Source organism: Rhinatrema bivittatum, chromosome 4, assembly GCF_901001135.1.
Source record: "Rhinatrema bivittatum chromosome 4, aRhiBiv1.1, whole genome shotgun sequence".
Classification (NCBI taxonomy): domain Eukaryota; kingdom Metazoa; phylum Chordata; class Amphibia; order Gymnophiona; family Rhinatrematidae; genus Rhinatrema; species Rhinatrema bivittatum.
The window spans coordinates 211,629,438-211,657,164 of NC_042618.1; the positions used below are offsets into that span (position 1 = coordinate 211,629,438).

The following is a 27,727-nucleotide window of genomic DNA, read 5'->3' on the forward strand; positions in this document are numbered from 1 at the left end:
ACCCCACACAGAGTAGGAATTTTCCCCAGGGATGTGGGGCATCTTATCACTCAATGCAGGAGTGATAAGAAGTGATCCAAGGAACCTGAGCTCAGAAATACCTACACAGAAGAGAATGGACCTCCAACTATAAATCCACTTTTTATTGATGATTGGACATTTATGTAACTTTTTTTCAGCAATTAGTAAAGTTTATTTGAACACCCAGTTCTGCGTCCCAACTAATTTGTCCCTACAGCACTGAATCACCAAAGTCAACAGAGAGACACATACATAAGGGAAAAAGTACATCCCTGACTGGGCCAAGGAGGACTGCTTTCACCAGCTCCTTGGGGAACTGCCACAAGAGAAGAGGGTAATGAAGGCAGCCCCAGAAACATAATTCTTTTCTGTGCGCTTTGGGATCCATCCAACCCATGCGTGTTGATTCCTCGCACATCTTCCAAAAAGCCTCTTTTCTGTACATGCACATGAAATTACATGCATGCTTTCAAGCAACTTAAAATCCATTTCTGTGGATTCAGCCCATCTACTGGCATAAAGTTTTACATTAGGCACCTAGATCCCGACTAAGGGCCTGATTTTCAAAAGTATTTATATGCCTTAAACTAGGGTTTACAAGTGTAAATTCACTTTAAGTGGACTTTTGAAAATTGCTATAATATATGCCTTTGAATTGTCCATAGGTTTTACCCTCGTTAAGTGCTCTGTATGTATGCATGTAAATGGCTTTTGAAAATTACTACGATACTATGTTACATTTACATGCGTACTCCTTTGAAAAGTCACCTGTATGCCTTTATAAATTTAACTTTCAGAGTCCTGTGTATGTTTCATTGAAAATGGGAAGTCAATAACAAATCTTCTTAAATATTTAAAGGCAAAATGGTATTGGAACAAGGTGCCAATGTTCATCAAAAAACTTGACTCATGGTTTACTCAAGTTGGAGTTGTTCCAACTTAAGTGAAGCACGAGCAGAATTTTTAATGAACATCGGCATCTCATTACAGATACCATTTTGCCTTTACATATCCAAGAAGGTTTCTTATTGAGTCCTCCTTTTTGTTGGATTTCATCATTTTTATGGGATGGACTCTTGATGCTCCTATCTAGTCTGATTATTGTCTTAGCATTCCCCAATAGTGGGGATGCTGAACACCCCCAAATATGTGTTTTCTATAATGCGCCCTAAAGATGAGGAATTTGGGTGGAGAACAGAAGCAGAGAAATACTTGGATACCTTCATCTCGCTGAACTGCTTGGTGGCTGTGATTACAGAGCTGATGTCACGAGATACAAAGGCTGTCTGCTCACCACGACTCAGTCCTGACGGACGGCGCATTGTGTATCTGGAGAGGGATGTCTTTGGACCTCACCACCAATGCCTCAAACTGTGCATGGTGAGAAATTGCATTCAATATATAATTGTAGACACAGGACACAGAAACAACAACACAGAAATGGGTTACAGGCATATGTACACAAGGACACAGTGGCCTCTGAGTGTACAGGTACACATGCACATGAGTATATAACTTACTGTATGCACCAGAACATTTACACTAGTTAATGTTCTTTTTATTTGAGAATTATCAGTGCATGCTGTGCTTTACAAATTAATTAACAAACAGCTGCTGAGCAGACTAGATAATTTTCAACTCAACCTAACCAGTTAACAGGGTCATTTATCAAATCGCGTTAGGGCCCTAACACCTGCCATAACGCATGCAATAAATAATGCATCACGAAATGTGTATGCAAATTCAAAAAACTGAGTCAAAAGGGAGGAGTTTGGACAGAGTTTATGAAAATGAGTGTTTAATGTTACGTGCAACAGTGTAACACACGTTATTGCACGATTTAATGCCGGAAATAACTACACCTTTTTTCCTGACGTTATTTATTTTATTTTATTTTTTTTATATACCGCAGTACGTAAAAATATACATCACCGCGGTTTACAATTAACAATAATTAGCAACAGGCTTTACAGATAACAGGTATAAAAGATAACAGGCAGTACAGACAATAAACCATAAATTAATATCATGTTTTACATACAAAAATGCTTTCGAATGCTATGCATAACATTATGCTTTTCGGGCATAATGTTATGCTATACATTATGCCTGAAAAGGGGTTTGTGATAAAAATCACAAATCCCATCCCTCTAGGGAGACACACATATTAGTCAACTTTTTATACCACTGTAAGAGGGGCAACTAGTAACTCAGGGTGAGGTTTTGGTGGTGGCCTAGGTTTTGGAGGGCAGTTTTACATGCACGATCAGAGGTAAGAACAGCACAGTAGACATCAGTGAAGATTTGATGTGATTTGGAGTGAAGAAAGGTACACAAAGATGAGATTTGTACAATGTACTCTCGACCAGGTTTGATGTACTCTCTACCTAGCTGCTATCAAATTTTGACTGCCTAGATTTAGGACGATTTTCAGGAACAAACCCCCAAGACAAGCTGTGACAGCGACACTAGATGCCAGATGGACACAGGCTTATAACCCTCCTGGCGATGTTGAGCAACACTTTGTAACATCTGCTGTCAAAGCAGAGTTGGACACCAAGCTGGGAGGACAATAATCATGTATCCCCTCCTGGTGTGCTCTGGAGATGTTTGGGAGGGTGGTGAGGCAAGAGGGGGAGCTGAGGCATCTGGAGTTTTTAAAATATTGGGTGGGCAGTACTAGGAGAGGGGATGGCTGTAGAACATTCTTGTTAAATATCAGAGGGGCAGGAGAGAGTAGGCAGTCCAAAGACATTTTTTTTTAAATATCAAGCACATAGGGGGCATAAGAAGAAAGATTGGACTTCCCACAGTGTTTGTTTTATATCAGAGGAGTGGGGCAGGGGGGATCCAGCAGTTGGTTTTTTGGGGTTTTTTTATATCAGGCAGTTGGGAGAGGGATTGGGAGGTGGAGATTGGATGCCAGACAGTGTTTGGTGTGTTTTGTGTAGGGAGGGGGATAGCAGATGGGCACTTTTTTTTTTCCTTACAGTTGAGAGGAAGATAATGTGGCTAGACAGGTTTAGGCCAGCTCTTGCAGCTTTGTCTGGCCAAATTCAGCCAGTTAGTGCTGAATATCACACTAACCGGTTAACTTGCTCAGCCCCTTTGTTGGTTAGCAAAATCTGTGTGCACAGCAATCTTGTGCGCATATATTTAGCTGGTCAGAGGTGTGAAATTTTAAACTAGGTAGATTTAAATCGATTGACTGTCAAAGTTAAGTGTGAAATCTTTTGAACATTGAGCTCAGAGTTACAATGTCAGGATTCCAAAGAGTTTACTATCTAATCTTGAGCACATAAAGCTTAAGGGCCTGGTTTATTAAAACATTTTTGCCATTCTCTGTCTATGAGGAAAAAGCTTCATAAATCAGGCCTAAGTGACTTAATTGCCTCTGCAATTAAGAGCATACTGATGGTTTAACATGCATGTTAAAATGTCATTACTTAATGTGCACTGCAATAAATATTTTAAACTGCACACTAAAAAAGAACCTCAATAGTGTGAGGATGGTATTAGTGTGGATACAAACACAAAAAAATGAAACATCGATGTGCTGTGTCTAGAAATATACCCCAAATGAAGCCAGTCAGTGCAGTGGATTTCATTTCCTCCCAAACCCTGTGGCTCATGAGTTATCTTCTTCCCAACATTTCTTTCCCCCTCAAGCACCATCAGTCCCTGCCCCCCCCCCCCCCCCCCCTCCCAAAGTAACCTCAGATCCCCTCAGCCCTCAAGGAAGATCTGTTCTGCTCTCCACCTAAAGCCCCAATGGGCTCCGTCCACCCCTCCCAAATGAGGTCCTTCCATTTCAGAAGGTGTAGCTTTTCATGGGCAGGAAGGACATCAGAGCACTCCGGTCGATATTCAGCAGCTACATTGGTGCAAGTCAGAGGGCTCTGACATCTCTCCTGCCATGAAAAATCAGATTCCCTGGAATAGTAGGATCTCATTAAGAAGAAATTACCATGCTGGGTGTAACCCAACCATCCCATTAAGCCCTGGGAAATACTAGATAGAATAAATTAGTGAATGGGAGGAGAGTCCATTCAAATTCAGTCCCTCCCTTTGAGGGGGCCTGGGAATGGCCGTTCACCTGAGAAACTTTATAACAACTCTCTCCTGAGGGCCTGGAGGCAGTCCCTTTATAGGTTTTGGAGAGTTAGGAGGTAGTGAGGAGCTTACCTTTTTTGTGCTTTTCAGGCCCAGTCAGAAGAAACAGGCTAAGCCAGCCTGGGATTCCTGACCTGGTCGGGAGAGTGTTCCTGCCAGTCTACTCCCTAGCTGGTTTGGATACTCCTCCAGGTTGTTTTTGGGATTTAGAGCTCATCGTGGTAAGAGCCTCACCGGACACCTGGGTCTTTCTTGGATTCAGGGCATGGGGAACCCTATATCTCGGATGCCCAGGGATAGGGAAGACCTGCCCTTAAGAGGTGGTGATCCATGGTGAGGAGTAACTCCGGTGTTATATACAATTAAGGGAAAAGGATATTACCTTGAGACATCCAGGAGGAAGATTTTTTGGCTGCCCCTTCCTTCCTGCATTGGTTTTACGGTTTGGTAAACTGATAAGTATGGGAGTAACCTGAACAGAGCAGCAGTTACTACTCTTATGGACTAGCCTTGATGCTCTAGATGCAACTGCAACATCGCTCTCTGCCTAAAAGGTGGGGGGTGGAGAGAAAGAGAAATTTGGATTCAGGGACAACCAACACGAGCCATGACTTTTTTACAGTCTGGAGTACTGATGCGCAGACATTAAGGAAAAAAAAACCACAGGACTGCTTCTATGACCAAGCCCATAAGCAAAGCACGTCAAGCAGCACTGACTGATACATGGGGTAACCTGCATGGCAGATACTACCATGAGAAGCTTGCTGGGCAGACTGGATAGACGAATGGTCCTTTTCTGCCGTCATTTCTATGTTTCTATGCATAGGCTCTTTTGTTTAAGTAATTTTTATTAGCAACAAATGGAGATACAAAAATGTAAACAATGTGATCACAAAATTGCATAGAATTGCACCTCGAGATATAAACTGGCCTCCACAGTAAATGTTTACATATTTCACAATTTTAAACCCTCAATTTCCCACCCCCTCGTTCCCCCACTTCCCACCATCCTTCCCTCCTACCACCCTCCCCAAGCACTGGATACAACGGTATGGGCAAGGTCCAAGACATGCTAATAAGGTCCTGGTAAAACAATCAGGTAGACTGTCCACGGATAAGTCTTCGCAAAAGTAAATTCCTGGAATTCGGTGGCAACGTCTGTTGAAATTGCCTCAGCTCTTTAGGGGTGGTCCGTGACACCATTTCATCCATTAACATCATTTTGTGAAGATGATTACGCCATGCCCAGTAAGTGGGTGGGTCAGAGTTCCGCCAGTGCAACAGAATTAATTTTTTCCCCACATAGCAGGCCTTGCGTAGCAGAAGTCGAGTCCCCGGAGTCCGAAACAGTCGACTGGGGATGGCATCAAATAATAACCACTTGGGAGAGAGTGAAATAGAAACATGCACCAAATCAGTTAAGTAGCTGGTATTTCGAGCCCAAAAACGTTTAATATAGCTGCAGGCCCAAAATAAATAAGTAAGGGACCCAGCGAGCTTACAATGTGGGATTGAAAGGCTACAACAGTAGATGTATGGGCCCTCCAAAGAAACTTATGCTGCATTTCACTATAATACATGTTTGGTGAGGCAGACGCTATCGTAGAAAAACTAGTCTTCAACAGGGAGCTGGTAAGCCCAAAGTTTCCCTCACCATTCCATTTCTCAACCAACCAAGGGAGAGGATCACGACTGGTACTACCCTTCAACTGCTTATAGTAATAGGACAAGGATGGTGGGTGAACCTTGCTGAGCCCAAACACTACTTCCAAGGTGAGAAAGACCTGTGGTTGTAAGAACCTTGCATCCAAGGACTTTATATAGTGTTGCAGCTGGTAGTAAATAAAGTAATGCAGTCGGCCTAGGCCGTGCAAGGAGACAAGATCAGAAAGCGGCAACAGGGTGCCTGTCAGATCAAGGACCTGTCCCAATTGGTCCACCCCCTTAGCCCGCCAAATTTGAAAACCCACTGACTGTGTTCTTGGAGTAAAATCTGAATTACCCCTAAGCGGCAATAAGTATGCACAGACTGGTGGTAATCCCAGTACCTTCATAACTCTGGTCCAAGTGCGCCAAATAGGAGACATAAGGACCCTGAGCCCCGGTGGCGGAGTATAGTTAGCAGGTGGACATTGTAATACATAACTAAAGTCCAACGGGTCCACAACTGTGTTTTCAGCAGATAAATTCACAAAACAGGATTGACCCAGGAGCCACTCTCTAATAATGCGCATATTGCAGGCTAGATTGTAAACACCAAGGTCTGGGACACTCAGACCACCACCTCCCCATTTATCCTGTAATCGTGTGAGGGAGATACGAACCTTTTTATTCCTCCAAAGGAAGCGCCATAACACCGTCTCCAGCAACTGTAGGTCTCGAAGTTTAAGGAGTAGGGGAAGGGTTTGAAAAACATACAACCATTTGGGGAGTATGGACATTTTAAACAGGTTGTTTCTCCCATTGAGGGATAAAGGTAACTGCGCCCAGGCTCTCAACTTATCTTGTGTCTGTTAAAGCAAGGGAGTGATATTATATTGATACAATTTGGAAAGATCTGTAGGGATAAACACCCCCAAATATTTAATTTTCCCCTCCGCCCAAGCCAGTGGAAATAAACCATCCCGGCTAGTTTTCAACGTATCGGGGAATCCCAAGGCTTCAGATTTGTCAGGATTCAGTTTCAAGCCTGAGAAGGACCCGAGGTCTTCAAACAAAAGTAACAAGGCTTTCAGAGACCAGGGAAGATCTGTCAAGAATACTAAAATATCATCCGCAAAGGCGGCATACTTAAAAGTTTCCTGTTGGAAATGCAGGCCCTTTACATGTTTGTTTAAACTGGATAGCATGAAGCACTTGTTCTAATTGCAGTAAAAATAGAAGGGGAGACAGGGGGCAGCCCTGCCTCGTGTCTCGCTGCACTACAAAGGGGTCCGACTGATTACCACTGACCAAGATAATCGCCTCTGGGTTGGTGTATAAAAGGCTCACGGCGTCAAAAAAGAAACCAATGATCCCCGCCCAACTCATGGTAGAGAATAGATGGTTCCATTCCACCCTATCAAAAGCCTTTTCAGCATCAAATCTGACTGCTAAGCAAGGTTCGCCCATGTGGCCACAAAGTGTGCATAGGCTCTTTAATCAAGATTAGACAATGAGTGATGAATAGTAGAAACAAACTTTGATCTTCCATTTCAAATACACTGTTTGTTCTATAAGAATATGTATCACTAACTTTATAGTAGAAAAATCTAGGATGAGATTACTACATGTGAAGCTGCAGCTGTCAGAAGGATATGTTGAAAGGAATAGGTGAACAGTGGGAAGGATAGCTGACGTAGGACCTGAGATGCTTGTATGCAGGATGATGGGTGATGGTGATGCCTGTATGCAGAATGGGAAATAAAGGATTGGGGCTGCTTCTGTGGAGGGAAAGTAGATGATTTAGGGCTGGGAATACCTGCATGCAGGAGGAAAGATAAATGTTTTAGGGCTGGTGATGCTTGAGTGAGCAGGAAGAACAAGTTTGCTTACTGTAAATGCAGTTCTCCAAATGGATCCATCTCTCTAGCTCCATATAGTTTTGCTACTGAGCATGTGCGCGCTACCCTCGTGAGCCTTTCAGTTAATTACAGAGCTTAGCTTTAGCTAGGTAGTCAACTCTCTAGGTAGGTGAGTGTGTATTAAGCATGGCTAATTCATTCTACTTTCTATGGAGAACCCAGTTTACAATAAGCAAACTTGCTTTCTCGATCAACAAGCAGGACTGAATTAACCATGACACATGGGGAGTCCAAAGTTGAGGCTTGAGTGATAGAGCACTTACTGAAAAAACAACTTGGAACACCCCCCACCCCCCACCCGTCCCCCTGTTAGAACATAAGATATGCAATACTGGGTCAGACCAAGGATCCATCAGGTCCAGTATTCTGTTTCCAACAATGGCTAAGCCAAATCACAAGTACATGACAAGTACCCAAACATTAAATAGATGCCATGCTACTAATGCTGGCAATAAGCAATGGCTATTCCCTATTGATTAATAGCAGTTTCTGGACTTCTTCTCCAGGAAATTATCCAAACATTTTTTCAACCCAGCTACACTAACTACCTTAACCACATCCTCTGGCAATGTATTCCAGAGCTTAATTGTGCATTGAGTGAAAAATAATTTTCTCTGATTTGTTTTAAATCTTCTGCTTGCTAACTTCATGGAGTGCCCCCTAGTTTTTGTATTATCCAAAAGAGTAAATAACTGATTCATATATACCTGTTCAAGTCCTTTCATGATTTTGTAGACCTCTATAATATCCCGCCTCAGCTGTCTCTTCTCCAAGCTGAACAGCCCTAACCTCTTGAGCCTTTCCTTGTAGGAGAGCCGTTCCATGCCCTTTATCATTTTGGTCAATCTTCTCTGTATTTGAGAGTGGACTACTGGGTGAACAGGAGCACAAAACTTCTTGCTGAAAGCTACTGCAGTTTCTGGAGAGATTGTCTAAATAGTAGAGATGTGAATCGTGTGATCCATCGTCTTAACGATCAATTTTGGCTGGGGGGGGGGAGGGAATCGGATTGTCGCGGTTTTGTTTTTTTTTTTAAATCGTGTAAATTGTAAATCGGGGGAGGGTGGGAAAACCGGCACACTAAAACAACCCTAAAACCCACCCCAACCCTTTAAAATAAATCCCCCACCCTCCCGAACCCCCCCAAAATGTATGGCCGGCGCCATTTAGCAATACGGCAAATACAATTCGAGTGCAGGAGGTCGCTTTCGGACCCCTGCTGGACTTTTGGCAAGTCTTGTGGGGGTCAGGAGGTCCCCCCAAGCTGGCCAAAAGTCCCTGGGGGTCCAGCGGGGGTCCGGGAGCGATCTCCTGCGCTCGTGACGTCGGGGGGACAGGAACCAACAACGCACCCGTGGCCCGAGAGTGGAAGATCACACCGGGACCCCCCCCACTGGACCCCAGGTAATTTAAGACATTTTGGGGGGGTTCGGGAGGGTGGGGGATTTATTTTAAAGGGTCGGGGTGGGTTTTAGGGTTGTTTTAGTGTGCCGGTTTTCCCGCCCTCCCCCTTCCCCTCCCCCTTCCCCCGATTTACGATTTTTGACGATAAATCGGGGGAATTCCTATTGTATATCGCCTCTAACGATTTTTGACGATTTAAAATATATCGGACGATATTTTAAATCGTCAAAAAACGATTCACATCCTTACTAAATAGTAATGGGTTGTGAAGGTGTGAACTGACATCCAAGTTGCATCTTTGCAGATGCCTTCAATGGACACAGTTGAGCCGCTGAGATATCCATGGGTCTTAGTTGATGAGCTTTGACAAAGTCTGGGATCTGGAGACCAGCCAAAGCATTGCAATGGGCAATACTGTCTGCTAACCAATTGGATAACACGTGCTTGGCACTGCAATTCCCAGTCTGTTAGGATCATAAGAGATGAAAAGTTGATAAGCTTGATGAAGCAGTTCAGTTCTCTTTTTAAATAATATGCCATGGCCTTTTTACACTCCAGTGAATGGAGGGCCTTCTCCCCTTTATATGCATGATGTCTTGGAATGATCATGAGCAAAATAATGGCTTGATTTGGATGAAGATCAAAATTACTTTTAGCAGAAATTTGGAAATTGTGCAGAGCACCACTCTTGTGAAATACTGCAGCTACAGAAAGTAATGAACCAATATTTGAAGATCTTGCTACAGTGGCGAGCGATTCATACATTTATAGGAGGAGATGGCATTCACACTCTTCTGCATCAAGAAAAGCCCACAGCCTTTCTGTTCCCTGTCGAGACTCCACCAGAGGCTTCAGCTTGTCGATGCAGTTCTGTAAGTACTATACCATGTATAGTTGGTGGGCCACCTGCGGGCATTGAGCATCAAGCTCTGGAAGTCCTCCTTCCCAAAACTGGGAAACAATCTAGGGTTCTTATTTAGAGGAGTGTTGGAAATAATTCTAGTCTTTTTAGCTTGCTTTAGTGCTGATTCTACAGCCACTAACTGGTGTGGTAGTTGAACTATTCAAAACCCAGGAGCTTGTCGAACTCTGTATTTAAGGTCCAGTTTCCTGGCTACTGGGGACAGGAAGCCGGAATCTCCCAAACTCATTTGTAAATCCCTCAAGATTAAATGCAGTCATCGCTGCAGGTTTGGAAGGTTTTTCCGGAATCCAAAGTAACCCAAAGACCTCTGCACAGAGATGTTGACTCCTATCACCTTGCCCAGCTTGTCCAGGAATTTAGAGTATAAGAGATCTTCTTGAGGAATTGAATGTTCCAGCAGATCAGGTAAGAGGTCTAAGGAGGATTTCTACTGGCCCTTCTTTGGAACTAAGAGGTGAAGGGATGATCCCATCAAAGAAGAAGGCCATCTGGGTGGCATCCTTGATCATCTCAGAGGGGAATATTTATGGGGCATGCCCCTGTGCTCCCTCCTCAGACTGGCTGGATTCCTCCGCAGAAAGGGAACATTGAGGACTAAGCCCCATGAGCTGGACCTCTGATGGGAGCTCTTGAGGTGTAGTAGCAAAAGGGACTCCCGTTTGGGGAAGCAAATGTGATATTCTGGACAGGAGAAGTTGAAGGGTGCCCTCTTTGTCACTGAATGCCAACAAGGTAAAGAACATTTTCACCAGTTCATTCACCTTGTCAATGGACTGTTGTGTCCTTTGAACTGGAGTTGAGGAAGAGATGACATCTTCTGACACTACTATAGGATCAACCTCCTATGAAGCTCCTACTGGACTTCAGAATTGGGTTAACTTCGCTGGTGGCCATATAGAGACCAGAGACACAACAGAGCATATCTGATCTGGAGTCTCCAAATGAAGTTCATGATTGAGGAGGTGAGAAAGAGATAAAGTTGCCAACATGGATGGAAGTAAGTGTAAGGAGTCTCCTCGAGATACTCCCAAAGCCTGTCGCTGCTTGAGTGCACCCAGTGTCACTGGGAACCAGTGCATTGATTGTGCCAGGGTCTGGTGCATCAATAGTGCCAAGGATGATTGCATCAACGGCACAGAGGTTGGCTGCATCAACATGGACGATGGAGCTGAAACTCTGTGAATCTATGGCATTGAGGGCTGCTGCATCAATAAGGGGTTCCACTGAATCCTGCTCTCAACGCTTTCATGTCTTGCTCAATCTTTGAACTATGGCAGAACTGGGACCTGCAGTTGGGGAATCTTTGCTCAAGGAGCTCCTTCTCAACTCTGTGCAGAGGGAGGCCCCATTCTGGGAAGAGGAATGACTCTCACTCTTGATCAATCTACAAAATTCTTACATCTTCCAGGCTCTGTTCCTCTGGGATCTTGGTGATATCTGGCAACAGTCATACCAATTGGCTACATCATGGTCCAGTCCCAGGCATCTATAGTGGATATTGTGGCTATAGGTGAAGGACATCTTGCAGCCAAACAAATAGTCCTTGAAAGCCATTAGAGGAGGCTTTCTTGGAGCCAAACATGTTCTTCTTTTTTATTTTTTTAAATTACTTTTTTTTTTCATGCAGCATTGAACAGTGCTCTTGAGGGGTTGCCTAAGTGAGTCTGAGAAAAAAAAACTTTTAAAGAAGTGAAAAACTAGACAGGATACACATCCATGCAGAAGCTTGGACAATAGACGACTGTGGGGCTCACAAGGCAGCATGCTCAAGAAGACTCCTGCACATGCCCAGTAATAAAACTTTACTGAGAATAAAGAGTTCATTTGATACCATCAGATGATGTCACCCAAGTGTTGTGGCTAATTCAACCATGCTTGGTAATATAGGATTGAGGGACTCTTCTTACACCCCTCTGCCCCCTCCCGCACCCTAATATAGTAACATAAATGAAGCTGATAAAGATCAAAAGGCCCACTCAGTCTGCTCAGCAATGATTTTATGCACATCTTCCCAAACTGCTGCTCTGTGCAGATTACCCCATACCTTCCAGGAAGCACAGTGCAGCCATATCACTACTGCCTTGGGTTGAAACTGTTAATGTTCCAGCTAAAACATTCCTGCTTTTTCTCACTCGCTTTTCATTGTTTCTGCTTTTTTATTCTATATTCCCTGTCCTTGTTTGCAGTATAACTGGCACTTAAAAACGTTTCTCACTGTGGTGGACATTGTCAGAAGGCCGAAGACTGGTAAGTCGCAAAACCTAGAGCAGCCACACTTCCTACAATGTTTGGAGAGCTGATGAACAGAGCTGAATAAAACATGCATGGTTATAGCCAAGAGCTGGGAAATGTGACAGTAAGAACATTCGCCATCTAAAGAATGTGCTCCCCTTATCTTGCTGACCCTTGCCAATGCATATATGGGGAGTAAATGGCAATGACGCAGGATATCAACCAACCTAAGGAAATGAACCTAGATTTTTTTTTATCTTATCATCCCCTCTGTCCCTATTCCATGTTTTTCCATTTTCATTTCAGATAGTACTGTGATGGGATCACCAAAATGAGTCCACAGAAGTTTGGTATTTGGAGAGACTTTGGGTGGGGGAGCACTATAATATCCCTTTTTGGAGATTTGGAAGAAAAAAAAATGGTATTGGGCTGCAGCACCAGTAAACTGCCATTGGAAGGCATAACAAGCAGTGGTGAGCCTTGTTATATGGCTGTTAATGGGAATGTTCTACTTAAAGTTTACCAAGGGGTTCTAGTGTATTTTTTCCCTTTAAAAGAGCTGGAAAGATGATGCTACAGAGGCGTGATCTAGGAAGATATATAATATAACCCAAGTTTGCGGCAAGGTGTGATTGGAGGTAAGCGAGGAGCATACCTGGAACTTTTGACTTCGTCACCTTGAGAATGTGCCGGATTAGCCCAGGGGGAGGGGGGCAGGCGGGCGCACCTGCATGCACACAAACTTTCACTCACACACACACACACACACACACACATATCAACACACATGTTCACTCTCATACTCTGTTTCACACACATGCATGCTCATTTTCATACACCCACACTCGCTCTCATACCTCTTGTTCATCCCCAGACTCACACACATGCACACTCACTCAATTCTTCCCATCTTCCACACACACACACACACACACACTCACCCACCTCAGTAGCAGCAAACTAAACACCCTCCACTGTGATATCATTGTCTCAGCTCCATGACTTATGCATCCTCACTCTACCCTTAGCTGAGTGATTCCCAAGTCCTGGAATCACAGCTGCAGACTGAGTTTTGCGTATATTGTAGTCCCTCTCCAGTTTCTCCCCACATGCTGTTTGCAGTGTCTATTCCAAGGCTTGCCCCACTTCTTCTGTTCTATGCAGGCTTACTGAAGAAAGGGAATGGCTGAGCTATATACAGAGAGGTCCTAAAATTTTTAGTGTTTCCCCTGAGACCCTGCAATTGATGAAAATCCCCTGAATCTCAGGGGAAATCCTGAGAGTTCCCAGGTATGCCGAGGAACCTCCAGGATGAAGCAGGATATCTGGAAGGAGCCAGTCCTGTGGGCCTGGGGTTCCCTCCATTTGGATTGGGCCCTGCAGGGGCTCTTCCCCTCAAGGGGAGAGACCCGAGGCCTGAAATGGAAGTGCTGTTTCCTCTCGAGGAAATGGCTGGGGACACGACTGTAGGATGAGGAGAATCTGGAAGAGAAGAGGGGGTTTTTCCAAGAAGAGGAATGCCTCAAGGAGTACCGGAGTAAGGAAGATGCCAGGGAAGTCCTAAACACTGCTGAAGAAAAGGGCACAGGACCCTGGATCGAGATGGTGCTTGGTGGTCTATGGGTGTGAGAGTACCTCAGTCAGAGGGGACCCCGAGGAGATTGTGAGAAGATGAAGGTTGGGAACATATAGTACTGGTGGGGTGAGTTAATGGCCCTGCGGATGTGGGAGTAATCCAGGCACATCAGTCACACCTTCTGGCAGGGTTTAGTTGGAAGAAGTAAATGTGAAGTATTGTAAAGGGGATATCGACAAAGGGGGGTCTTCCTGTCCAGCTCCAGAGGAGAAATCTACCCCCTGCCTCTAGCCTGGGTCCACTTCACCAGCTGCATGACTCAAATTGCTGAGCCCTAAAAACCCAAGCGACTGACACTTAGTAGTCCAATGGTGTCAGAGCCTCTCAATATTTTATGTGCCCCCATTAGGAGTTACAGTACTATGACACAGCTGCCCTTCTTGTGCAGCTGGGAGTACGGGGAAGGTGCACTCCCTTAGTAACGACATAGGGAGACCTCATACTGCAGCTTGAACACAAAACTGTAAAGGGTTAATGTAACCAGTATAAGAGGTAAGACTGGGGTTTGGGGGAGTTAGAAGGGAATATTCTAATACATTTTAGTGTTCTTTACTTACTTGATTGATCAGATAGTGTAATGGACAACAGGTGGAACTTGCTTCTTGCAAAGTTAGAAATCCTCTCTGTGGTGAACCCATGCAACTCATTCTCCATGAATTCAAATGCATACAGATGAACTCAGCTGGATGTGGTTCCAAAATGGTCTGATGTTATTTACATAAGAACATAAGAAAATGCCATACTAGGTCAGACCAAGGGTCCATCAAGCCCAGCATCCTGTTTCCAACAGTGGCCAATCCAGGCCATAAGAACCTGGCAAGTACCCAAAAACTAAGTCTATTCCATGTAACCATTGCTAATGGCAGTGGCTATTCTCTAAGTGAACTTAATAGCAGGTAATGGACTTCTCCTCCAAGAACTTATCCAATCCTTTTTTAAACAAAGCTATATTAACTGCACTAACCACATCCTCTGGCAACAAATTCCAGAGTTTAATTGTGCGTTGAGTAAAAAAGAACTTTCTCCAATTAGTTTTAAATGTGCCCCATGCTAACTTCATGGAGTGCCCCCTAGTCTTTCTACTATCCGAAAGAGTAAATAACCGATTCACATCTACCCGTTCTAGACCTCTCATGATTTTAAACACCTCTATCATATCCCCCCTCAGTCGTCTCTTCTCCAAGCTGAAAAGTCCTAACCTCTTTAGTCTTTCCTCATAGGGGAGTTGTTCCATTCCCCTTATCATTTTGGTAGCCCTTCTCTGTACCTTCTCCATCGCAATTATATCTTTTTTGAGATGCGGCGACCAGAATTGTACACAGTATTCAAGGTGCGGTCTCACCATGCAGCGATGCAGAGGCATTATGACATTTTCCGTTTTATTCACCATTCCCTTTCTAATAATTCCCAACATTCTGTTTGCTTTTTTGACTGCCGCAGCACACTGTACCGACGATTTCAATGTGTTATCCACTATGACACCTAGATCTCTTTCTTGGGTTGTAGCACCTAATATGGAACCCAACATTGTGTGATTATAGCATGGGTTATTTTTCCCTATATGCATCACCTTGCACTTATCCACATTAAATTTCATCTGCCATTTGGATGCCCAATTTTCCAGTCTCACAAGGTCTTCCTGCAATTTATCACAATCTGCTTGTGATTTAACTACTCTGAACAATTTTGTGTCATCTGCAAATTTGATTATCTCACTCGTCGTATTTCTTTCCAGATCATGTATAAATATATTGAAAAGTAAGGGTCCCAATACAGATCCCTGAGGCACTCCACTGTCCACTCCCTTCCACTGAGAAAATTGCCCATTTAATCCCACTCTCTGTTTCCTGTCTTTTAGCCAGTTTGCAATCCACAAAAGGACATCGCCACCTATCCCATGACTTTTTACTTTTCCTAGGAGCCTCTCATGAGGAACTTTGTCAAACGCCTTCTGAAAATCCAAGTATACTATATCTACCGGTTCACCTTTATCCACAGGAAGGATGCTCAAAGGGGCTGCTGCATGCCACAGGAAACAATGAACTGTAACAGTTCTCAATTTCTGCATTGAAGTAGTGAATGATAATGCAATACATTCCAGAGCTATCTTCTTACGCATTCACTGTGTTTGCTTCTACCCGTTCCCGTAGAACATTAGGAGAATTTCAGCTTGTGGCTGAATCCTTGGCCCAGTTTGTCCCTTTTCCCGCTTCTAAAGGTTTTATTTATTTGGTGCACAGCTTTTAGTCATGGGTTCCAGCTGAACTTCAGGGATATCTGAGTTAGACAGGGTGCCCACTTTATTTCTCTTTCTGAGTTTATTCAGACAGCATCTCCAAAGATAGGGAATCCTGCAAGGCTGTGCCTCCTAAATCTTCCTAGGAGCACCCAATGGTCCAGCTAGGGACCTGGATGGAGTTTACCTTCTTCATGCTGGCTGCCTAACTTCTGCTGCTTCACATACACACACTGCACACAGCACCCCCTCATCTTCCCTTCTTGAGCTTCCTTTGAGTCCTTCCAGTCTCCATCTTATTCCCAGGCTGAGTGAGACACAGAGCGAGCACTGAGAACTGCATGTGACTCATTCTGAATGTTGGGAGCAGCTGCAGTGAGGGAGCTCTGGCAGCCACATACCCCAGCCAAGGGAACTAAGTGAGTCAGCTGCCCACAGCAGACCAACGGAACTGGCCCATTTGTGCATCTCCGCCCTCTTTCCCTTTGTTTTAAAATATGGAAGAGAGACTGGTGGGGATTTCAGTGCTTCCCTAGCTCTCCTTTTGACCATATGAGTCCTCTTAATGTCTACATTGCCTGCTCCGAGGTGTGCCACACGACATTTTTGTTAATGTAAGTGTGCCTCGTGCTTGAAACGTTTGGAAACACCATGTTAAGGAGAAGCTGAGAAAGCAGGAAGGGCTTGTGTAACCACCCCTAACAGGGCACATGAAATATTGAGAGGCTCTGACTCCATTTGGGTGTTACTGTCAGTCTCTCAGGCTTTTAGGGTTTAGCAATTTGGGTCATGCAGATGGGGACGTGACCCTGGGCTAGAGGAAGCAGAATAGATTCCTTTTGGCCTGGACAGGAAGACCCCTGGCCCTCTATATCTCCTTTACCTTTGTTGTTTGCCAAGGTGCATCCCAAACACAAACCACACTGAAGTATAATTCAAACAAATAACTTTGCTTTCTGGGGTTACCAGCCAGCAACTATGCACAGAGGTTTTTTAAAGAGGATGTTACAATATAGCTAATTAGTCAGAGTTTAGAGGCTTCACAGCCAAGATACAGTTAACAAAATCAAATTAAATGGTGCTCTTCAGTTCAGAATACCATTTTCAATATCCTCTCACCTTTACCATAATCCACATTAAATCCTTCCTATTATTCCTAGCTGGAATGCGTGGCTTATATTCCCAAATTACTTTCACATCCTCAATACTCAACATTTACTACTCCCAGCAGGCAATTGTGGCTTACATCCCCAAATTATTCCCCACCTTCATCCTCCCACTCTTTCCTCAGGGTCCCTCACACACCCACAGGCCATCAGACTCCGTCTCCATCCAGGTCCTGTGCCCTTTTCTACAGCAGTATTTAGACCTTCTCCAGCATCCTCCACACTCCAGTACTCCTTTAAAGCATCCCTCTTCTTGGAAAAACCCCCCTTCTCTTTCAATTTCTCCTCTCTGTCTACTCCTTGTCCCCTCATAATAGACCGAAGATGTTTGCCATAGCCTGTGTGATTTAAGGACAGTGAGACCTCATATACTGTGGCGGGCTTGTAAAGCAATTGCCCCAAAACGCCACTATTAGAGATATGCGGTGATAAATTCACTGATGCTCCGTCTGAATATTCTAATCATTGGTCTCTCTGTCAAATTGTTGAAGTTTTGGTAATGACAACTTACTTCAGTTTACACAATTTTAAAGGCAGTGAAAATACACTTATCGTAGCGAGGTATGCAGCAGGGATATAACACTGGCGTTGGCCCGACACGGCTCGTGTTTCTGTGAACCTTCCTCAGGGACCGACTGTGCCAATAAATTCCCAAAGACTGCCTACTGGTTCTGCTACTTGGCTGCAGCTATACTCGGGCAGCTGCAGCCAAGTAGCAGAACCAGTAGGCAGTCTTTGGGAATTTATTGGCACAGTCGGTCCCTGAGGAAGGTTCACAGAAACACGAGCCGTGTCGGGCCAACGCCAGTGTTATATCCCTGCTGCATACCTCGCTACGATAAGTGTATTTTCACTGCCTTTAAAATTGTGTAAACTGACATAAGTTGTCATTACCAAAACTTCAACAATTTGACAGAGAGACCAATGATTAGAATATTCAGACGGAGCATCAGTGAATTTATCACCGCATATCTCTAATAGTGGCGTTTTGGGGCAATTGCTTTACAAGCCCGCCACAGTATATGAGGTCTCACTGTCCTTAAATCACACAGGCTATGGCAAACATCTTCGGTCTATTATGATGGTATTTAGAAGTATATCAATATAAGATTACATCATAAATTGACAGTTCTTATTCATACTCCTTGTCCCCAGCATTTCCTCTCGGGAAGGTACACCACTTCCACCTCAAGCCTCCAGACAGAGGGATTTCCAGGCCCATCAGCTTGGCTCCCTCAAGATGTCCAACTCCATCCTGGAGGTTCCTTGGTCTCTCTCACGATCCAGGTTTTAAATCTTTCTAGACCACTCCTCTAAAGTATCATCTTTCCAGCTCTCTCAAAGGGAAACCCACACTAGAATCCCTAGCTAAACTTTATCTGGAACATTCCCATTAACAAGCATCTCAGATAAATCACCTTTGTTCCTTATGCCATCTAGTGGCAGGTCACTAGTACTGTGGCCCAAAACCATTTCTTTTCTCAGAACTTCCCATTAGAGACACCTCTAGGAAACCCCACCCAAAATATCTCCAAATACAAACTTCTAGACATGGATTCAGCTTGGTAATCTTGTTGCAGATGCTTACAGCTCTAAGCCTTGACCTGCAAACCCAACCCTGAGGACTAAAATGGTTCTCAGGGCTTCTGAAGGAATGCATTCCTGGCAATTTAAGGGTCAAAATGAAGGAGTCAGGAAATCCTGATGCATTGTACCTGAAAAGTGAGTACTATAACAAAAGCATGTTTGTTTCTTGAGATCCTGCAGTGTGTAAGTCAGGCCCTCTTTTTTGTTATGTGCACCTGTAAATAAATCCTTGTTTGGAACTCTGAATCTGAGTATGGCTAATAACTACAAGGGTCCCCAACCTAACAGTTCTGCTGCCAAAATCTGAAGTTTGCTTTTTTTTTTTAGCATTGGTCACTCAGAACTGTGTGAGACTAAATTTTTCTTAGCAAATGATCTTGTTAGTCTTTTGATGTTTGGCCAATGATGTCCTGGATCATATGGAAAGTTGCGGTTGACATCTCGGACCTTGCGAGGTTAGCAGAAAACTCAGACAGAGGATATATGCTCTGCAGCTCAGTTAGCTAGGCTGCATTAACATAACTTTATCCAGGGCAAGCTCAAAGTCAAACTGCTTTGTCACAGGTGCTTGCTCATTTTCAATGGGGTTTTATTTTATTTTAAGGTTTCTCAGGGATCTATGTTACGGCTCTACCCCTGCTGTGTTGGTCTGCAGACAGTCGGAGGGTCCTTATGCATACCCCACAGAAAAGCAGGAAGGTATGGGTATAATACAGTAAGAAATTAAGATGCATGTAAGGAAAAGTGAGATGGATGCTGAATGGCACCATTGTATGCTAGGCACAGCGCTGAATGGCAGTACTGGAAAGCAAGCTTGGAATCATTGTGTGTTAAGGGACTGGAATGTTCTGCATTGTCAAAAGTGTTGCGGCACTGGGGATGCCGAGTGTGAGAATGCTGGGATGCTTTGTATTGTGGAAGCATTGGGGTACTGGGAAATTATGTTAAAACATTGGTTTTTGAGGCACTGAGATGCTGTATGTTGTGGAAGCATTGGGTGTGGAGGTCTTCAGATGCTATGTATTCTGTAAGCAATGGTTTTGGAGGCTCTGAAGTGTATTCTGTTGTTGATGCATTGAGTATGGCGGGAGTGCTGTGTTTTGGGAGCATTGGCTATGGGAGCACTTGGCTGCTGTGTTGTAGAAACATTGAGATGGAAGCATTGGGATGTTCTGTGTTCCAGAACATTGGGTGTGGGCATGCTGGGATGCTCATTGTTGCAAATGTTTGAGTTTGGGGCGCTGTGAAGCTCTGTGTTGCGAAGTATAGGGTATTAAGGTGTTGTGAAGCTCTGTGCTACAGCAGTGCAGAAGCAAAGAGCAGGAAATGCTTGCAATGCTCTCTTCCTTACCATCCCACCAGACCAGTCCAGATTCATGGGTTTTGTCCCCCTACCAGCAGATGGAGATAGAGAACAACTAGGGTACTGTGCAGCCTCAGCTCGCCAGCCTTCTCCACCTCCAGCAGATAGTAGGTAGATGATTCCATGCAGTTGTGCTGCCTAGAGAGGAAGAAGAGTTTGCTCCTGGGGAATGGTGCTAAGGGATCACCTCCCCACAGTTGAGCAGGATCAAGCAGCAGGGGTCGGTGGTCCCTGACCTATGCTTGGCCCTCCAGCCCTGGGGGTTTGTAATAGTTACAGGTTCTGGTTCCCTCCCTCTCCCACCTGTTCTACATTTTTATGGGCAGTAGCTCAAGCTGGAGGTTAAGAAAGCAGCCCCGCTTGGCAGATTAACTCATGGAGATCTCTTCCTGCTGCAGGAATAAAGATATGTGGGGGGTGGGGGGGGGAGAGAAAGGAATGAGCTGAAGGAAAATGAAGACTGTTCTCAGCTTTCAGGCCTAAAAAGGAGGGAGCTGAGAGTTAGTCTGCCCATGTTCTGAGGAGCAACTTTGCCAGACCAAAGAACCCAATCTACACACGTGTAATGGCGGCTGAGTGCAGAAAGCCAGTGATTCTGCCATAGATTATTGTTGTTCCTACATTAGGGGGTCCACTAAAATGGTCCGTGTTGCCTGAGGTGTGGGGGGGGGGGGGAGTGTCACCCCTCAGAAGGTAAGCTTGAGGGGATTTTCTTCAGCATCAGCCTTGATACACAGACATCTGAGGGAGGAGGAATTTTGGCACATCGGGGATGACGAGTCATTATGGAGGTAAACTGCTTCATGAAAGAACTGCTCCTAGGCCCGTCTTCATTGATGCCCACAGTTTTGAACTAGTTCCAGCAGGTGTGGATTAGAATAGAGATATTGTGGATGCCTTTCAAGGACCTCTACTCAGACAAATTAAACTCAAAAGAGAAGAGATGATACTGACCATATACTTGAAATTGAGGAAAAGTCTCAAATGTTCAGGTAGATGCCTACCAGAGTCATCAGACAACATGGTTTGATATAACAGCCAAAGCAGAGAGAAACTGCACAATGTTCAAAGTCCTGAGTTTCAAAAATACTGACTCCCAGCGCGCGCACAAGCCACTCTCCTGTGCACGCGATTCAGTATTTAAATTAGGTCCGGCGGTAGAAACGGGCAAAAGGAGGCGCTAGGGACACTAGCGCATCCCTAGCGCCTCCTTTTGGCCCGGAGCGGCGGCTGTCAGCGTGTTTGACAGACGATGCTCAATTTTGCCAGCGTTGGTTCTCGAGCCCGCTGACAGCCACGGGTTCGGAAACCGGACGCCGGCAAAATTGAGCATCCGGTTTTCGACCCGACAGCCGCCGGCCGACTTCAACATTTTTTTTTCTTTTTCTTTTACTTTTTTTACCCTTCGGGACCTCCGACTTAATATCGCCATGATATTAAGTCAGAGGGTGCACATAAAAGCAGTTTTTACTGCTTTTCTGTGCACTTTCCCGGTGCCCGAAGAAATTAGCGCCTACCTTTGGGTAGGCGCTAATTTCTGAAAGTAAAATGTGCGGCTTGGCTGCACATTTTACGTACTGAATCGCGAGCGAATACCTAATAGGGCCATCAACATGCATTTGCATGTTGAGAGCACTATTAGGTTCGGCGGGTTGGACGCACGTTTTCCGCTCCTTACTAAATAAGGGGTAAGGGAAAACGCGCGTTCAATGGCAGGTTAACAATGCACTCTGTTGGAGCGCACTGTACTGTATCGGCCTGATAGATATTTGATATCTTTGACCGATTTGGAATCCCCCCCCTAAAGCCATAGAGGAGCGAGCCAAAGTTGGATTATGAACGCAATTGAAGTCACCCCCTACAAATAAGGGGCAAGATGTGAAATCAGCCAGTAAGCGAAGCAATTTCATAAAGAAGGCATGATCATACACATTTGGGGCATAAATATTGCAAATAGCGATAGGTTTTCCATAATAAGAACCAAAAAGCAATAAGAACCTCCCCTCTGGATCTTCAAATAGTTTTGACATATGAAAAGGAACATTGCGGCCTATCAGGATGGCAACACCCACCTTTTTCGTTCCCGACTGGGTGGAAAAAACCTGATCCACCCATTGTTTACCTGACTTTGGATGTTCAGTTTCGGCAAGTGAGTTTCTTGAATTAGCTATATGTATATTTTGCCTTTTAATTGCCTGTAGAAGTTTGTGCCTCTTAAATACAGAGCCAATCCCTGAGACATTCCAGGTTGCCCACCTAATTGGGAATGAAGTCATCCAAACATGATAGCAGTAGAGCTACTAAAAGCAGATAATTGCATCAAAAAGGACCGGGTCCCCAGCTTAGACCCATATCCATTACTACCATTACGAACAAATCACCAGCTCTCAAGTAAAGAATGATCACCAATAGAAAGATAAAAATAGTAAATCTTTTACCCCTATAAACCCCCCACCCTCCATGTTCCTCCTATTATCAAACCCCATCCCCTCTTCTACCCCTTTGTTTTTCTCCCTTCCCCTCAGAACTAGAAACAAGAACAACAGAAATCCTAGAAAATTGCCCAACCATAGGCAAATCAGGACTGTGAACATGTGGTGGGACCCCACTCCCTTCCATAGCCAGATTGCAACAGAGAATGGAAGAAGAAAGAGAGAAAGAAAAAGAAATCATATCTAGGAAATTGTAGATACATTCACAACAATGCAACAGCTTGATCAATCAGTGAGGAAAAAAAATATTGAACAAAAAAAGAAAAAAAAATTAAAAATACAAGAGTCTCAGTCCTTCATTGCATCCAACATAAAATCCAGAAATAAGTGAAAAGATCCAGCAAGCGACAGACCACCAATGCAGTGTTGAGTGCCACTGAAGTAGAAATGCTAAAAAGGGGGGCTCCACCCATTTTCACCCGGTATTCAAATTCAAGGTGTCCGGAAATGCTTCACAACAGAAGCATACACCGCCGTTTTATTGGCATGTGTGATCCGAAGCTTTGCAGGTGGAGAAGCGCAAAAGAAAAATGCAGGTCAATGAGCCGTGCACAAATAGGAGCGAACAACTTCCTCTGCGCCAAGACTCCCACCGAGGAATCTTGAAAGATTACTATGGAAGTGCCTTCATAAACAAGAACTCAATGTTTCCTGTATGCTATTAAAATCTCTTGTTTCTGGGCATAATCCAAACATTTTGCGAGCACAGGACAGGGTTTGCTTTTGTTGGGCACCCGAATACCTAAGCAGTGCGCTCATTCCACATGGAGTGTGCCATGTTAAGCTGACAATGGCAGAGCTTGTGGTAGCCATTCCTCAATGAGATTTGCAATGCTTTATCTTATTATGGATTTGGGGAAACTGATGAAACGTAAGTTGCTCCTCCTGGAACGATTCTCCAAATCCTCTAATTTCTCAGCTTGCTTATCATCCAGTTTTTTTTAAAGCACTCAGTTTTCCTTCCAGGGTGATCATGCGATCATCCAGGCCAGATACATTAGATTCTAGGTCGTTCAGCCGTTTCCTTGTTTCAGTTAAATAACACAGGCTTAGTCAAAGTGAGTCTTTTTTTTTATTTCTCTTGTAACACAAAGGTCACAGCTTTCGCTACCTCAACAGTACTGAAATCAAATGCTGTCGGAGAAGTCAGGCTGTTGTTGCCCTCCATCATCTTGCCACTGCCTGCCCACGTGCGTTCCTTTTCTTTCCGCACAATTTTGGACATAAGGATGTCCAAAAACTCACTGTGAATGTAATATACAGAGTCCGGCTGCACTCATCTGGTGGAAAATAATCAGTAATTTGAGAAAAAAAGCCACAGGTATCAATTTGACCAGTAAAGAAGGGAGAGGGGTCCCAGAGCAAGCAGAAAGCGCAGCTTCCTCCTCACATCACACCACATGACCTCCACTCATGATTTTAATTAAGTTGTGTTACCATTTTGTGCTCGGTATCTATCTATTTGTGACCTTGGAGCTTAGAGAAAGGGAGTACAGTATGTAGGCAGTAAAATGTGCCAAGCTGGCCTTTCTGATATCTATCACATAACATCTAGATAATCTTCACGTCCTCTGTCACTTCACGCTAATACACATGGGTAAATAGATTTTGAAATTTGTCCTTCCTATGTAATCTTTGAATGACCTGATATCCTATGGTGTAATTATCCCTAATACATAATCCCTGTAGGACCTGTCCTGATTCAGACTCGCTGTGATCAATTTATTATCTGTTATAGGACATTCTGATTGTGGATACTGAGACTGGAGTCGTAGGACCACTCACTGCAGGTAGGTGCTGAATAACTGAGGAATATATCAATGTATATTTAGAACATTTCATGGCTCAGTAGTTGATGTAAGTCTTCTTATCGCCATGGGTGTTCTGTTGGCTAGGTCTCAACCAAGGCTGGTTTCCAGGTGCTCACTGAAGACTTGCCTGATGTTGCCTTCTAGACACTCATTGTGAACTCAACCAGCATATCCTACAAGCAGCTCGTAGGGAATGTGCCTGGAGCTGGCTTCTAGGAATTTACCAAGAACCCACCTGGGACTGGTTTCATGATACATACTGGGGACTCACCTGATAACTGTCTTCCATGAGACTTGCTGCTCCAGCATAAGCTTTCAGTGCACTGGCAGAAAACCACAGAAACAGCCCACTAGTCATCTTTTTGCCTTATTAGTAATTTGTACACCAGCTCAGGCTCCCAGTTACAGTTTTGTAGCCAGTAAACTTCCTCAGTCCCATGTGGCTGATCCCTGGAAATGGATCCCCAAAGGCAGCTGCCCTTGCATAGACCTTACTCATTCTGAGTGTTATTCTCTGAGAGGTCCTAGCATGCTAGTCCATACCTCTGGCCTGATGTTTTCTAAGAGGAACAGAAATTAGAAACATTTTATGCTAATCTGTCAGCGATAGCGGATGCCTGTGGAGGAGAGCTTGATCCTTAAATGAGACTTTGAAGTGTGACATCTGAAGATTATCTTATGCAGTGCTTTTTACCTAGAAAGAGAGCTGCCGATACTCAGATGCAGTGCCATCCTTGGGAGGGAGAGAAAATTTGGGCAACAGTCCAGTGCCTTGGCTACAGGCCTCAGTCATAGCATGATTTATTTATTTATTATTTATAATTTTTTATATACCGCCGCTCATCAAAGATATCACGTCGGTGTACAATGAACAGGAACTTACGCCGGAGCGTTATACATTTAACAGATTATACATTTAACAGATTATATATTTAACAAGTTATATATTAAACGAAAGTATGTATATAAATATTTAAATATAATAAAAGTAGAATCTATTAAAAAACACAGAACTATACTTTGGGGGTATATTAGTTGAGGTAAGTTAAACAGAACTAGGGAGCAAAGGGATTCTAGTAAATTGGGGCTGAGGTACGGGAAAAGGGTTAGGAGGAGATGTAGCAACGGGATTCTAGTAAATTGGGGCTGAGGTAAGGGAAAAGGGTTAAGAGGAGATGTAGTTCTACATTAGATGTAGTAAGAGGGGGGAGAAAGCATTTCAAAAGTAGTTAATAGCAATTGTAAAGAGAGGTATTTACAGTGGGAACAGAGGTAGGAGAATTAGAGATGGTGTCTAGACAGGGGGAGAAGGGTAGAGAAGGCAGTGAGAAAATGGGAGAGGATCAACATATATATTTCACGTATAGGCATGTGTGAATAACCATGTCTTGAGTTTTTGCTTGAATGTTTTGGGAGATGGCTCAAGGCGCAGTTCAGTGGGCATAGTATTCCATAACAAAGGGCCAGCAAAAGAGAACGCTCGTGCTTTGGTGGAAACATGGTTATATAATTTAGGTGAAGGGGTTTGTAATGTGGCGAGGTATTGATTTCTGGTGGGTTTAATAGAAGATTGAAGTTGTATTGATTTATTAAACCATTTCATTTCAGGATTGTGGAGGGCTTTATGGATAAGTGTTAGAGTCTTGTAGTGTATGCGGGATTGAATGGGGAGCCAGTGTAATTCCTTCAAAACTGGCGTAATATGTTCCTTTGAGTTTGTGTTAGTAAGGATACGGGCTGCAGTGTTTTGCAGGATTTGTAAGGGGCGGATGGCATTTTTAGGTAGGCCTAGGAGGAGTGAATTACAATAATCTGTTTTGGAAAACAGCATGGCTTGTAGAACTGTCCGGAAATCAGATGCATGAAGCAAAGGTTTCAATTTTTTGAGTGTATGTAATTTGAAAAAGCACTCTTTAAGGATTGTACTGATAAATTTTTTGAGGGTTATTTGGTCATCAATAATGACTCCTAGGTCTCGGACTTGGTGGGAGAAATGTATGTGCGTTGATGTTATAGGTGAGGTGGGAGAAGCATGTAATGGGGTGGGAGGAGAAATGATCATGAGTTCAGTTTTAGTGGAATTGAGGGCAAGTTGTAAGGAGGTTAAGAGATTATTGATAGAAGCAAGAGTAGTGTCCCAGATTTCAAGGGCTTTAGATATGGATTCCGTTACTGGAATAAGAATTTGTACATCATCAGCGTACAAAAAGTGTGGAAGCTTAAGGTTGGCGAGGAGATGGCAAAGCGGTAGAAGATAGATATTAAAAAGGGTAGATGAGAGTGAAGATCCTTGCGGGACTCCTTGCTTTAAAGGGATTTCTTTAGATAAGTGATTGCCAATTTTGACTTTATAGTTACGGTTGGACAAGTAGGAAGTAAACCAGTTATGAGCAGTACCAGTTATTCCAATCTCATGTAGGCGTTGGAGAAGAACTTGGTGGTTAACGGTATCAAAAGCCGCTGAGATATCTAGAATTACTAGCAGCTGAGGTTGATTTCTATCTAGGCTTTTGAGAAGGTAATCATTCAAGGATAGGAGAAGAGTTTCAGTGCTATGTAATTTGCGAAATCCATATTGTGAGGAAGAGAGGATATGGTGTTCTTCTAAATAGTCACTAAGTTGACGGTTGATAGTTTTTTCTAGGATTTTAGCAATAAATGGGAGGTTAGAAATGGGGCGGTAATTAGCAAGGTCTAATGGGTCTAGCTTAGGTTTTTTTAAAGTGGGTTTAAGGATGGCAAATTTAAGAGAGTTGGGCACTTGCCCAAGTTCGATGGATGCATTGATAATGTTAGAGATAGGGCTGGATATTAGATCAGGGACAGTGAGGAGGAGTTTTGTAGGGATGGTATCAGATGGATGAGATGAGGGTCTGGCTTTTTTGAGTAGGGATTCAATTTCAGTTGTTGCTGTATTTTCAAAGGTTGTTAGCTGAGGTGCAGATTCTTTAGTGTGACAGAGATTATAGGATTGGGGCGTGTGGGAATTGTGTGGGAAGCGTGACATAATATTGTTAATTTTGTCCTGAAAATATGAAGCGAGCTGTTCACTGGCAGGAGTCATAAGAGAGCACAACTTTTATCTGGTGGTGCGTCTTCTGCCGCCATTATGGCATGGAAAAAGCACCAATTGGGTAAAGAGGTTGAAAGAGAGAGAGTCACTGCTAGCGCCGTTCTC

The 27,727-nt window shown here is 43.9% G+C and overlaps 1 protein-coding gene across 2 annotated transcripts in view; it reads left to right on the plus strand.

Moving 5' to 3' along the window:
• The window catches only part of LOC115090489 (acylamino-acid-releasing enzyme-like), a 157,656-nt gene that overhangs the window by 75,503 nt on the left and 54,426 nt on the right, over positions 1–27,727 (plus strand). For both annotated transcript variants that reach the window (XR_003856405.1, XM_029599658.1), the window contains exons 10-13: positions 1,280–1,401; positions 12,213–12,273; positions 19,488–19,582; positions 24,477–24,528. Coding sequence is in view for 1 of the 2 variants with exons in the window: in XM_029599658.1 (XP_029455518.1) it covers positions 1,280–1,401; positions 12,213–12,273; positions 19,488–19,582; positions 24,477–24,528 (330 nt within the window). In the remaining variant the exon portion in view is untranslated. The remainder of the gene's footprint in view (positions 1–1,279; positions 1,402–12,212; positions 12,274–19,487; positions 19,583–24,476; positions 24,529–27,727) is intronic.